Below are 14,949 nucleotides of genomic sequence, written 5' to 3'. Positions count from 1 at the left end.
AAATAAAACACTGCATTGAATTCAACCCTTCAAATAGCATTCCATTCCTTTCTCTCTCTTTCCTCCTCCTCTCTTTTCCTCTTCTCTCGGCAGTTACATAATCTGCTGCAGAAGCTAAAAATGGACAGGTAAAGACAATTATAGCTCCACAATAGCTGCCTGACAGTGAGTCATCATGGCTTGAGTGTGTGTGTGTGTGTGTGTGTGTGTGTGTGCACCACAACATTTGTCAGTACTCTGTTTTTAGCAATGCAGTCTTGCATGTGTGGAATATTTCTTTCCTGGTGGATCTGGTTCAACAGTTAATCGTTTGATCCTTAACATAATTACACAATTGGATTAATTGTAGTTTAGTGCTTTTACATATATAAGAGAACATTGCTGACTGACACAACGTGTTGCCATGGCGACAGGACCCAAGCTGGGGCGAGTCCAGAGGCTCTATAATGAAAACGTCTCATTCTGTGGCTTCTCCTTCCCCCTTATTGTGCCTCTTTTGCCCTTTTTAGCAGACCCAAATCATACTCTAACTTCATGAGCAAAAGGCACTAAGATTTTTCCACGCATTATGAAAGGATTGCTACAAAACACTAGACACTACAGAAATCATCCATCCATATACGGCTCGATGTACCACATGATGGTACAGATTTGCCATTTGCTAGAGATTTGGCTATAGGGGAGGTTATGGTAGATGTGTCAGTGGTTAAACAGCATCACGCCATTCATCTAAAGTACTGTAAATGCTGCAAAAGTTTGGCCACTTACATTCGTATATGCTGATTTGTTGCTCAAGAAACATTTCTTATTTAAATGTTGAAAAAAAAAAGTTTTTTAAGTGCTGCTTAATTTTTTTAAACGGAATCCTTGTGTTATTTCAAATAAACAAATATGTTAAAAATAAATATACTGTAAATAAATAAACCTTTTGAATGGTAAGGTGGGGTAATGTAAGATTTATAATAATATTACTGTTCAGCAGGGATGCGTTAAATTGATCAAAAGGGAGAGTAAAGACTTTTACATTGTTATATAAAATGCAGACCCCTATTGATATTTTGAATTTACAGCATAAATATAACCATACTGTGGTATTGGATATACCATAAATGTGATTTAAACTCACTCCATGCTACAGCCATTCATGCATGAATACATCCAACCAAATCACATACTCAACAATCCATTCCTCCATTAAAAATCAGTCACATCTACAGTATCCATCATTAATGTGGCCATCCATTCAGTCAATCCTTTTCTTGATCAATAAATTCCTCCATCTACAATCTATTCGTGCATGTCTACAATGCATCCATCATCCATTAGTCATTAGTGATAATTTATCCTTTCTTAATTTCAACCGAATCATCAATTCATCAATCTAATGCCCAATAGCCCAATCTCTCATCTACCATCTAACCGAATCATAATATTCATGAATGCATTCCTCCATCACTAATCTGTTCATCCATCCATCCATCCATCCCCTGCCATCACTGTGTGTGTTGGACTCGTACCTGGGCTGGTGAGTAGAGTTTCCTGGCGCTGTTGGGCTTGTGAACCCCTGGGAGTGTGCTTGGGGAGTGAGGTGGAACAGTAGAGCTGGGTCCGGCCCCCTGATGCCCCCCACTGCTCCTCTCCACTCCAGACCCCCCTCCTCCGATGCAGCAGAGCGTTCCCTGGGCCAGCTCCAGTTCAATCTCCGCATCCATCTCTGCCTCCTCCTGGGCTTCTTTGTTGGAGTCGTCCAGGTGTTTCATCAGCACTGCCACGACCACATTGATGAGAACAAACTGGGCCGTGAGCACGAAGCTCACAAAGTACAACGGAGAGATGAATTGTAGGCTGGGATTACAGGTGTATTCCCCCGGTGGGCATTCTCGAAGAGTGTCCTACAGGAGTGAAGAGAGAGTTACAATAAAGTTATTTATCACAGTTAGTTATGCTTATTTGACTGGGTATATGTGCATACAGATTTGCAATACTTGCTCACACTTCATTTAGATCTATTTTCATTGGTGGACTGCAGTGATCAGCATTTCTGTAATCAGAGGTGTTGTCTTGTTTTCAAGTAAAAATAGCGAAACATCCTTATTACCAATATTATTTAAAAGTACATCCTTAAAATACTTTATTAAGATTAAAAAAAAAAAAATACATTTTATAATACAAAACAAGACAAAAATACTGATTAAATGATTTTGATCTTTGTCTGATTGGTCAATAATACAAAATAACTTTTTTTTTATTTTATGGAAATGTTATTTAACAGCAATTTAGTTGTGTGCTGAGAACTTGGTATCCAAAAATGAGACATTACACTTGATAAACTGCACTGTGTTAAGTCGATTGTTTGCTTTTTTTTTTTAGAGGAAACAATTATTTAAAATAAGACATTTACTCTTTAAAATAATAAGCATAACAAGTGGTGTTTCAACTTAAAATGTTTAAGATCAAATGGGGTAAGAAAAAGTAATTAAATTCACATATTCTCTTAAACAAACATAATATAAAATACAATACAATACAAGTCTATGTAAGCATGTTTCCACCATGGGATCATTTTTTTATTTATTAATTAAAATATTATTTAAAAATGCATTAAAACTTTAGCATCTTTTTATATTGTGTCTTAAGTGTCAAACTCAGAATTGACTTGTTTAAAAAACTGCTGTTTAATAGCTGTCACAGCGCGGTAGGGGCAGCGCCGTGGAAAAAACAAGGTCAGGGTCCAAATGCAGGTAAGATTAAATTTAATAGAATAAAAAGGCCAACATGGCAAAAACAAACAGAAACAAATGACAGGGAACAAGCCGAAACAGCACAAGCACTAGAGACACGGTTCACAATTAACATTACAATAATCCACGCAGGCAGAGTGGTGTGTGAGACAAAACTATATACTAGTGACAAATGGGGAACAGCTGTGTGTGTGAGTAATTGAACAGGTGTGAGCCAGGTAATGAGTCCGGGAGCAAGGTAGAAACACAGGTGGGTGGGGTCAGAAAAGGAAAGGAGAGAGCACATGGCACCAAATAAACACAACACTCACAGAAGACAGTGACAGAACCCCTCCCTTAAGGAGTGGATTCCAGACACTACAAAATAAATAAATCACAGAGGGAGGCGGAACGGAGGTGGATAAAGGGGAGGAATGGAGGGTCAGATAAAAATGGTAAAACAGAGACAAGAGGACCAGGTAGAATGGGGAAACAGAGACAAGAGACACAGACAAGAAACCCAGGAGGGAGGTGGACCCAAGGAAGATCAGGGGAAGGGACGGAGGGCCAGGTCCATAGGAGGAAACAGAAAGAAAGACACAGACATCAGAACAACAAAAAATAAACACAAAAACAAAAGTCCAAGAAGGACATCACGTGACGCCCACCAGGGCGGAGCAGAAGACCACCATAACCGTGTGGTCGAGATGGACGCCCCCAAGGGCAGAGCAGAAGACCATCACAACCGTGTGGTCAGGGCGGAAGCCCCCCAGGGCGAAGCAGAAGACCACCACAACCGTGTGGTCAGAGCGGTAGGCCCCCAGGGCGGAGCAGAAGATCACCACCTCCGTGTGGTCGGGACATGAAGATCAGTGGTGACTTGTATTTGCTCATGAAGATCAGTGGTGACTTGACTCAGTCCTTGAAGATCACCGGTGACTTGACTCAGTCCTTGAAGATCACCGGTGACTTGACTCAGTCCTTGAAGATCACCGGTGACTTGACTCAGTCCTTGAAGATCACCGGTGACTTGACTCAGTCCTTGAAGATCACCGGTGACTTGACTCAGTCCTTGAAGATCACCGGTGACTTGACTCAGTCCTTGAAGATCACCGGTGACTTGACTCAGTCCTTGAAGATCACCAGTGACTAGCCTTGTCTCTGGATAATCCATGGTACCTAGCCCTGACTCTGGAGGGTCAGCGGTGACTAGCCCTGACTCTGGAAGGTCAGCGGTGACTAGCCCTGACTCTGGAAGGTCAGCGGTGACTAGCCCTGACTCTGGAAGGTCAGCGGTGACTAGCCCTGACTCTGGAAGGTCAGCGGTGACTAGCCCTGACTCTGGAAGGTCAGCGGTGACTAGCCCTGACTCTGGAAGGTCAGCGGTGACTAGCCCTGACTCTGGAGGGTCCACTGGAACCTGACTCGACTCTGGGGGGTCCACTGGAACCTGACTCGACTCTGGGGGGTCCGATGGAACCTGACTCGACTCTGGGGGGTCCGATGGAACCTGACTCGACTCTGGGCGGTCCGATGGAACCTGACTCGACTCTGGGGGGGGTCAACAGGAATCTGACTCGACTCTGGGGGGGGTCAACAGGAATCTGACTCGACTCTGGGGGGGGTCAACAGGAATCTGACTCGACTCTGGGGGGGGTCAACAGGAATCTGACTCGACTCTGGGGGGGGTCAACAGGAATCTGACTCGACTCTGGGGGGGGTCAACAGGAATCTGACTCGACTCTGGGGGGGTCAACAGGAATCTGACTCGACTCTGGGGGGGGTCAACAGGAATCTGACTTGATTCAGGTAAATCAACTGGAACGTGACTCGACTCTGGAGGGTCAACGGGAACCTGACTCAACTCTGGAGCTTTCGGAGTGGTCACCGCCGCCTCGTGGGAATCGTGAGCAGACGCCTCCGCCTTGGGGACATCGTGAGTGGACGCCGCTGCCTCGGGGACATCGTGAGCGGAAGCTGCCACCTCGGGGACATCGTGAGCAGGCGACGCCGCCACCTCGGGGACATCGTGAGCAGGCGACGCCGCCTCAGGGACATCGAGAGCGGACGACGCCTCCTCGGGGGCATCGTGGGCGGACACCGCCTCCTCGGGGGCATCGTGAGTGGACACTGCCGCCTCGGGGGCATCGTGAGTGGAATCTGCGGCTTTGTGAAGGCTAGCAGTCAGCCCCACTGCTTCAGAGGGAACATCAGCAGGCTCTACCACCTTGTGTGTCCTGTGAGCCGACTACGATGCTCGCACCAACATCAACTGTGAATCCTTCATGCAGCGCATCAGCCCGTGACGCTCCAGGAACAGGTGTGAGGCACTGGGTGCAGCCGACGAGGCCTCTGCTGACTCTTGAACTGTTGCCTCGGGAGAACTTTGAGCCGGCTCTGCAGCTAACTGCACCCTAACCCAGAAGAAAACCATTAGACAGGTCCTCTCTGTCGCTGACAGCCGAGTCCCCCCCACGAACTCCCAAGCATAATCCTTGATGCTTTGCTCTCCTTGGCAGATGTCGAGGAATCTCCCTGCTGGACCCATCTTGGCTGCCTGGATTCTGTCACGGCGCGGTAGGGGCAGCGCCGTGGAAAAAACAAGGTCAGGGTCCAAATGCAGGTAAGATTAAATTTAATAGAACAAAAAGGCCAACATGGCAAAAACAAACAGAAACAAATGACAGGGAACAAGCCGAAACAGCACAAGCACTAGAGACACGGTTCACAATTAACATTACAATAATCCAGGCAGGCAGAGTGGTGTGTGAGACAAAACTATATACTAGTGACAAATGGGCAACAGCTGTGTGTGAGTAATTGAACAGGTGTGCAGAGTGAACCAGGTAATGAGTCCGGGAGCAAGGTAGAAACACAGGTGGAGCAACTAAACAGTAATGAGGTGACAAGGTGGGCGGGGTCAGAAAAGGACAGGAGAGAGCACATGGCACCAAATAAACACAACACTCACAGAAGACAGTGACAGAAAGACAGAAGACTGTGACAATAGCAGTGTGGCTGTGCACTGAACACTTGACACCCATTTCTGAAAGTAATGCTAATTACAGCGAACAAACTCTAGCCATTGAATGATAAAACCATTATCCATGGCCTGGAGTTCCTAGAGGCGGCAGATCACCAGTAAGTGTGACAACTATCTTCCCCTTCTTCCTATTATCATCTGCAGTTTGATTAGCATGAGCTATAGGAACAAATTCCAGAAAGTAAATTTATTTTGATATAACAAAGACTTTTTCCCCCTCCAAAGCTGCCTTGAGTGAGAGGCAGCTGGACGCAGGCTCTGGCAGTAATTTTGCTTGGCCAATCATGCGTGTGGTTGAGGTTCGGGGCGGTGGTTTCTCTGCAGGTATGTAAGAACTCGGCTTGTAATTTACAACTCTGATTATGGTGCTTTAGCTTCCAGGAGACCACTGCAAGCCTCAGTCAACCATAAAACTCATTGTGTGTGTGCCTAATGGGGGGAGCCTGTCACCCTCCATCAAACACACCCTCTGGTGTGTATGGGGTGTTACACATTGATATCACGCCAGTGTGTTCTCATTTATTCTGGTGCGCTTTACTACTGCACTGAATATGCTGAGCTGGTATTTCCTCCATCATATACCTCTCATATAAACGCCAGGTTTGAAGGAGAGGAGATGAAACGCGGAAGGTTGTCTTTACACAGGCTGATAAGAACTCATTCCTCAAAGACAAGTATATTAAAGATGAGAAAGGCACAGAAAGACGAGAGAAACAATGATGAAAGAGGCTATGAAGAAATACCTTATAAGCAAAAGGAGGGATCAAGAAAAGTGCAGAAAAATGATGAGAAAAGACTGTAACATTGTAGATTTATAAGCGGCTACCTCAAAGCACTCCTCATGACAACCTATCCTGGTCTCTTTTCTGCCGTGAAACATCAGAAACCTTAAGCGTTTTGCTTGTGAATGTTTCTTAAGTGTCTAGTTGTCAGCTTCCTCTGTTGAATATTCTGTGCTTAATGGGAGCCAACCACTTACGATGGGCACCTTTTGAGATGGCAGTGTTATATCTAATACAGAAAAAGCAATAAAAAATACAATAAAAAGTTTTTACCTCATTCGTCTTTTTTTTTGTGCTATAATGAATGCAGATATATACAGCATTGGAATATGGTATTATACATTGGAATATTTTGCTGAGCTGTCTCTTCAGTTCTCTTCAGTGCCAGAAAGTGACATCAGCAATGTTTTCAGCTCATTTTTTTATGGTGGAATAATAAAGTAAAATGCAAAGAAATGTATTCATTTTGCTGGTGCAGTATAAGCCTAATGCAATTATGGCTCTTTTTATTATGGTCTTGAACTCCTCAAACTCGAATCTAAACCATATTTGGTTTTGAACTGCTGATCCATGCATTTATCCACTAATCTACAAAATCCCAGGAACAGCAGTGGCGGATGTAGGGATGAAGATATCGAATTAAACATGCCAGCTCATTTAAGCTCTTAAAACGGGCAGCAAGAATGACTGTTCAGCTCATAAACATGAGCCTATGATGGTCAATATTTAGCCACTGAATAATTCATATTCATTAGATAAGTATTCTCCATGTCTGGTCATCTGCGCACCCACAATGACATTAAAAAGATTGGTGACAGTATGATTTGTAGTTATTTATTTATTTAACGTAAATGTATACTTTTATTAAGCAATGACACATTACATTGATTAAAAGTGACAGTTAAAACATTTATAATGTAACTTTTTAAATTAAAAAATATATATATATTTTTTTTTACTTCCTCAAAGAATTCTGAAAACAGCAAAATCAGCATTTCAGAATGATTTCCAAAGGCTCATGTGACTAAAGCCTGGAGAAATTATGCTGCAATTTCAATTTTGCCATCACAGGAAAAAAATAACATTTTAAAATATATCAAAATAGAAACCCTTTATTTTAAATTGTAATAATATTTCACAACATTGCAGTTTTTTACTGTATTTTTTGGGTCAAATTTGAAAACCTTCAGTTAACTAACGGTCATTAACTTTTTTTTATAATAAAGTGACACTCGTACTATGTTTTTTGTTTTTTCTTTCAGTTGTACCTTCATTATTCCATTCCAGTTGTCCCCGGTAGAGACCTGGAACAGGGTGAGGAACGCCATGCCGAAGTTCTCAAAGGTGGCGTGCCGACTCATGCCCTCACATGGGTAGTCCTCGTTGCACACTGCAGAGAACAGACAGAGCCATAGAGAGAGTTTGTATTGATCACACAGAAAACCAGTGAGGTGGAGACAGAGAGAGAATGGGCTTTTGAATGGTAATAAGCATCAACAGGAGTAAAAGAAGAGTAGTATGTGTTTACCCAGCTCTCCAAACAATTCCACCCCCAGTGCAGCATAAATGAAGAACAGCAGCATGAAGAGGAGGCCAAGGTTCCCCACCTGAAACACATCAATCAAGACTGAAACCAGCGCACATGCACTCAATCGTTGACACAACATACAGGCAAGCAGGCCGTCATATATTAACACTGAATCAATAAGCAGATGCTTTTATTCATGCAAATAACAATTAACAGCCAATAGCGGTACCACAATCTGAATTGAGCTAAAGCTAGTGGACAAAATGTTGAAGTTTAGGACCAAATCTCTCTAATCTTAAATCGTTAAATGGGGTTGCCCTGCATTCTATAGTTCAAAGAAGATGGATCACAGTTCCAAGTAAAACACCTTTACCCTCACATTAACCCCACAGTGCCTCAATAAAAAACACATCACCACTCGTTTGATGTTTAAACCTAACTAATTCATGCAAATTAGCTTTTTGTATATATATATATATATATATATATATATATTTCATGTTATAACAATGTTTACACTTTTCTCTAAAACAGAAAGGGGAAATAATTTTTGCAGTGTTTCTAAGATAAAACATTACACTGCAGTCTAATACAGATGGAAGAAGTGTCTGGAACAGACGTAACAATAACAAAAATCAATATAATGTACATTTTAATGTCTCTGCCCCTGCAATTTGAGTCTCTCAGGAGACACAGTCTGTACCTGTTCCCCTGAAGCAAAATGAAGCAGAACAAATTTGTGATTTAACAAAAAGCTCATAAATGATGGATGGAACCGGCGGTCATGTCAGAGGTTCAGCTCTGGAACAGAATTAACTCTCTTAATGGAGCAAATGAGCTGTGTCCTCATGTAGCCAGAGCTAGGCTCACCACGCTAACGCTAACACACTAGCCTGTCAACAATATGTGTCTGGGAGTTCAGGGTGCGTCCACTAGAGCACAGGCATCTCAAAACAAAACAAAGAGATGAGATAAAGCCTAAGGCGACAAAGAATATGGCACAGGCGCTAACAGCTAGTCTAAAGTGCTGCTAATTAAGAAAACAGTGTGAGGGAGCTATAAACGTGCATAAACTGGTGAATAAAACAATCATCTTAGATCGTACTAATGTAATTTGTATAGTTACATGAATGCGGTTGGTCGTGTCATTTTATGCAGCGTGCCAGCGGGTATGATAAAACAACAGCTGAGTTTTATTACCATTTAATGCTAAGTAATGGCCTATCAAAGCTACAAACCAATGCTACAAAAAGACATTCTGGCTTCAAGATGTTAGGGGAAACATTACGACTTAACAGAACCAGGCTGTGTGTGTAAAAGCTGCAATACTGCAACATTTTTTTGTTCCTAAAGTTAGCATCTCTGGCAAATCTACAATGAGCCTATGGTGGTATGATCGGAAGTGTTTTACAAGCCTCTAATGCACAAAATCATGGTTAGACAGCTTCATCTTTCAAATAAATACTGTTCTTTTGAACTTTCTATTCAAAGATTCATGAAAAAGAGGATCACCGATTTAACTTTTTTATTAATAAAATAGTTTTTTAAAGCAGCAAATCAGCATATTCGAATGTTTTCTGAAAGACTGTATGACACTAGAGTACTGATTGGTGAACATTCTGCTTTGTCATCATAGGAATAAATTAATAATAAAAAAAAATACATATGTTACATTAGAAAAGTGTTATTTTAAATTATAATAATATTATACAATATTACTGTGTTTTTGAATGTAAAAAAATGCAGCCTTGGTGATTATAAGACACTTCTTTAAAAAAAATCTTCCAGAACCCGGACTTTTGAACAGAAGTGTACATCTCAAGCTTAAGGCATGTCTACTGCAAAACTGCATCTATTATTTATTTGTGATTATTAAACACCATATCAGCAGCAAGGCTGTCTTCATGGTGAGAATAAAGAAAAAAAAAACACTGTTGTGATGAATCACCTGTATTCCTTATTTGTAAATTGCTTTGGATTAAAGCGTTTGCTAAATGAATATATGTAAATGTAAATTTAACTGTTAAAAACATTTAATACAATACATTCAGGTGATGCTTTTTTAAATAAACCAGTTAAGCATATCTCTGAGTAAAACTATTGTCTATTTATATTAAAAACTGCAGTCCTGTAAAATGTGTATGCAAAACTAAATCTATACGAAGATCATAAGAAGGTTAAATAATATAGGCTAAACTATAAAAGCCAATCTGAGCCAATTTTTTTGAACAGTATCTGTAAGAGAGTTGTAAAGGAAATGCACAAGAGTGTCTGGAAAGATGTACTAAATAAGAACTGTGTGCCTGAGTGGCTCTTTAATCAGCTGCAGCGTTAATTACCCCACAGATGCCATGGGGATAAGACATTGGGCCCAGCAGTAATGAACAAGGGATCGATCTCCACAGAGGAGTGACGCTTTACTCCACCCTGGAGATGTCTAGCCAGCAGCTCTCTCCTCAAGCAGTCACCACTCTGTGACTACATAGACAGCAACAGCATTCTGTATGTTTGATTATGAAAGGATTGCTTTAATAGCGCGCGCGCATGTGTGTGTGTGTGCGTGTCTGAACCCATTTCTTTTCACATTACCTGTCATCTTTCTTCAAACTATTCCTCAAACTTACATGGGCGATAAAAAAATTATGGATCTCGCTACACTAGAGTTTCAACTTCTTTAGGAGCTTTTATTGGACTCATTCCTTTTTCATTTATTTTTCATTTGATTTTATCTTGTGCTTTAAAGCTACCTTTAAAGATGCGATATAAAAATAAAGTTTATTATTAATGTTTCCCAGTTGAAAAGGCAATGAACAAGATGAATGTGTGTGTGTGTGTGTGTGTATACAAAAGCAGGCACTTTATTCTTGCTTTGGGGTTATTATCTGTCCTAAGTGAGTTTGTGCTTCTATGAATCACCAGATTTCATGGGCCAATGAGCAGCCTGTGCTTGTTGTCGACACTGCTTTGGATGGCATCCTCTTCTCAAGCCAAAATATGACTAAAAGGGGGTGGGGTGACAATGCAATGCTTCATCAGGGAGGCTCATAGTGATATAATCACCTGTGGCAGGGCTTGAACCACCGTATCCAGCAGCGCTCTCATTCCTGTGGCCATCTTTAACAGCTTTAGCACTGTCAGAGAGAGCGAGAAAGAGAGTTACAGAGAGTTCAACGAGACAGCTCAGTGTGTGTGCATGTCTACGAGGCGTTGATCATTTCAGAAGAAGAAAAACAAAGAGGCCGAAAACAGACAAGGATCCCCCCCACCTTGGTTTAATTCCAGTCTAAACGGCTAATGAGGAGAGAAGGAAAAGGTCAGGGCTAAAATTAAACCCTCGCACTGCCGCCCTCTCCTCATACAGATGTAGAGTGATGGCACACTGACTCAGTGATGGCTGTGGACAACAGCAGGATTAAATACTAGATTAAACTCTAGACAAACAGATCAATCCTAAATAATACAGCACCACTGACCTGTGCAAAATACCATTTTGGTATGATGGAGTCGATATTTCTAAGCCTCGTATTGGGTAATGAGGCGAACGTAAGACTCATTGGCTATTAGGGGCTTATCAACACACGGGCCACTGATCAGGTGTTAAGAGGCAAATGGGGAGGAGAAAATGAGAGATTTTGGGAGACAAATTGAATTTGGCACTGATGAGTATTAAAGCCACTTTTTGTAACGATATTCTGTACATGAAGGGAACTCATTTTTATTTCAGGATGGCTGGTTGATTAAAAGATTAAACAGTGTGCTGAGACTGGGAATAAAGCCGCTTGATCTGATCTGGAGGACACTGCAGACAAAATAAATAGAGTTTTGTCATTTATTAGGATAACAGATACAAAAAAAAAAAAAAAAAGATTGGCGGATATGCTAAAATATGTTTGGCTGTGGTGCTCATGTGGGGGATCAAGTTCAAATCTGGCTCCTAACATTTCCCAGGCTCATTCCTTCTCTCACTCCCCATCATTTCCTGTTCCTTTGCTACTTGCCACTCAATAAAAACGAAAAAGGACTAAAAATAAATTAAAGAAAGATAAAAGTCAGGAGAGTAATGGCTGTGGTGTGTGACAATAAGCACTCGTGGAGATTACGGCAGAATGGATATGTGGCAGGGGCAATTCTAGGATTTCAGTCTTATCTGAACATGACCTGATGTGGGTTACAGAAATATTTCTTGCTTCAAGAGCAAGAGGTTCCGCTTGCTCCACTGATAATCCAATACACCAATCATACTGCATGTATTATATATATATATATATATATATATTAGGGGTGTAACGATACGCGTATTCGTATTGAACCGTTCGGTACGACGCTTTCGGTTCGGTACGCGGTACGCATTATGTATACCGAACGGTTCGTTGGAGTAATTAATTATATTTGAAAAAAAAAAAAAAAAAGAGAGAGAGATAGAAATATAATGATATGCGTTCAACAAGGTAGCCCAATAACCCAAACAACGTAACAGGCAACGCCCCTGACACCCCCGAAGAAGAAAAAAACACCATCTTATATGTTTATGTTAGGCTACTCAGCAGGCGCTCGCTCACTCAGTACGCGCTGAAGGCTCGTTGCAAAATAGCCAATGCGTTTAACAGACTAGAAATGAGAAGATCCCCCAATAACCAACAGGTCTGGTGTTTGGGTGCACTTTGGATTCCCTTTAAGCTATAATGGTGATGGCAAGAGAGTGGTGGATAAAAAAACAACGGTATGTCGTTCTCCTCCTTTCCAAAGCGCTCGGGCAGAAGCGCTCATGAGGCGTCTGTCTTTGCTAAGCAACAATGACGTGCTCTCTCCATGAGACGCGGAAATTTCAGCGAAGGATAAATGGATTTGCAGCTCTAAAAATCGCTTGCAGTAGCTCTGCTACTAAATTTATTTCAAAATTGCAATCCATATACAACTACGATCAGCTGTTCCTTCATCTTGGCTGAGCTCTCAACGTTGTTACGGGAAAGGATGAAGCTGATTGGTTGGTTCTTGTCACATGACCCGCGGTGCGCTTGCGGCATTCTGAAAAGTTGAGATGTTTTTACATTTTGCTGCATCTAAAACGTATCGAACCGAACCGAACCGAACCGTGACATCAGTGTATCGTATCGAACCGAACCGTGAATTTTGTGAACCGTTACACCCCTAATATATATATATATATATATATACTAGAAGTATACAGGTTTTCACTGATTATAGTAAAAGATTATTTGCTCTTGTATGTAATTAATTTAATTAAATAAAATTATATTATATATATATATATATATATATATATATATATATATATATATATATATATATATTAAAAAAGAAGAATAAGAATATATAAATATATAAATAATAATAATAATAATTAATAATAAATATAAATATATAAAGATACCATTATTTTATATTTTCATTTTTGGAGATAATATTTTTGGACATAAAAAAGATGCCAGTAATATATATATTACTGGCATATATATTACTGGCATACATATTACTGGCATCTTTATTTTTATGTGATATCTCACTATTTTATAAACTTCTAGATAATTCTAGATAGAAAATCTAGATAAACTAGTTGGCCTCACTAATCCAAAAGTCTATTGTGGCATTATGAGACTATCATTACTGCTGATGAGACAATTCAGAGTAAAAAAAAAACACTTAGGTATCTTACTGAAGTCTCTTTTCGGCAAGCATGATGAAAGTTCATTTAGCTACAAATTTTTGGGGGTCTAGCTGTTTAATTATGTATTTAGGGGTGCTGAAACCTCCAGCAGCAGCTATGATGAGTGCTGTCAGCCAGTGGTCAGTGTCTGTGTTTGTGTAACTAACCACGTGCGATGCGCAGGACCCTCATGATGCGTATGATGGTGGGGTTGATGGGCAGGGCTGCACTGATCTCGATCTCCTCCAAAGTGATGCCCATGACTGACAGCAGCACTATAGCCAAATCCAGCTGGTTCCACCTGCACACATCCACAAGGGACAGATTTGCTCAGTTACGCAACAATTCTACTTTCATGCACTCTGAATCCAACCTTCCCCTCTAGTTTCATTCCACTCTGGTCATTAATTCCTCCAGAGAGGTGCCTTAAAAGAAATTAACATCTGAAGCACGGTCTGGTCAAACAGGCGGCTTGGGACCTGAATTGTTGCTGGGGACCACTTAATAACACCCAATTAGGGAGAATTAAGGACCCTCTCCAGCAAAAGTGACCTCATTCACTAATGCAGGACGAGGGACGGCTCGTTTTTCCACTACAGCACAAATCACAGTCGCCCACATCTGCGGTGCTGGAACCAGCCGCGACACACCTGTCTGCACACACCTCTGCCATCCAGCTCGTAATTGTGACCTAGTTAAGAGGCATGGAAAGCTACAACTATAAATAATGGCTTGTTGAAAGCTTTCTGGTGTCAGACCCGAATATGCATGAATAAAAAAGACAAAGTGCACTGCGGTCTGAGCCCGTTTTTTTTTTACTCTTTTAAATGGGTCAATACCATATATTCTAATAAAGCTACAAAATGCCAGGATGTTTACACTCTGAGCTTGCTCAATGCACCTCGATACATGTCAGTGTTGGTTTATGACAAGCCAGAGCTACCGCTCTTGTAGGCAACCTAATGATAAGTAGGAGTTCTATTAGGGAAACAAACACAGGAGAGAGATTTCATTAAACCCTTGAGACAAATAACCACGTTCGCTCTTGCTCTTCACTGTAGTCTGCTGCGCTTTGTTGTATTAACATCACGCAGGGCTAATTTCATTTCTATCTGCGCCATGAATGCAACAGCAGATGCAACGGTTTGCCAATAACACACCCTCCAGTGACTCTGGAGAACAAACTAAGAGGATTCAGTCAGGTGGAATCG

The 14,949-nt window shown here is 41.3% G+C and overlaps 1 protein-coding gene across 1 annotated transcript in view; it reads right to left on the bottom strand.

Moving 5' to 3' along the window:
• Window positions 1-14,949, bottom strand: part of cacna1ia (calcium voltage-gated channel subunit alpha1 Ia) — a 186,791-nt gene that overhangs the window by 12,933 nt on the left and 158,909 nt on the right. Inside the window, exons 28-32 of the mRNA XM_026208214.1 lie at window positions 13,906-14,039; window positions 11,134-11,204; window positions 8,074-8,152; window positions 7,814-7,935; window positions 1,518-1,892 (exon numbers count right to left, since the gene is read on the bottom strand). Of these exons, the coding sequence (XP_026063999.1) occupies window positions 1,518-1,892; window positions 7,814-7,935; window positions 8,074-8,152; window positions 11,134-11,204; window positions 13,906-14,039 (781 nt within the window). The remainder of the gene's footprint in view (window positions 1-1,517; window positions 1,893-7,813; window positions 7,936-8,073; window positions 8,153-11,133; window positions 11,205-13,905; window positions 14,040-14,949) is intronic.

The sequence above is a fragment of the Carassius auratus genome, chromosome 28 (assembly GCF_003368295.1).
Source record: "Carassius auratus strain Wakin chromosome 28, ASM336829v1, whole genome shotgun sequence".
Lineage (NCBI taxonomy): Eukaryota > Metazoa > Chordata > Actinopteri > Cypriniformes > Cyprinidae > Carassius > Carassius auratus.
The sequence above is the reverse complement of the archived record's forward strand: the minus strand, read 5'-3'. Positions and strand labels throughout refer to the sequence as shown.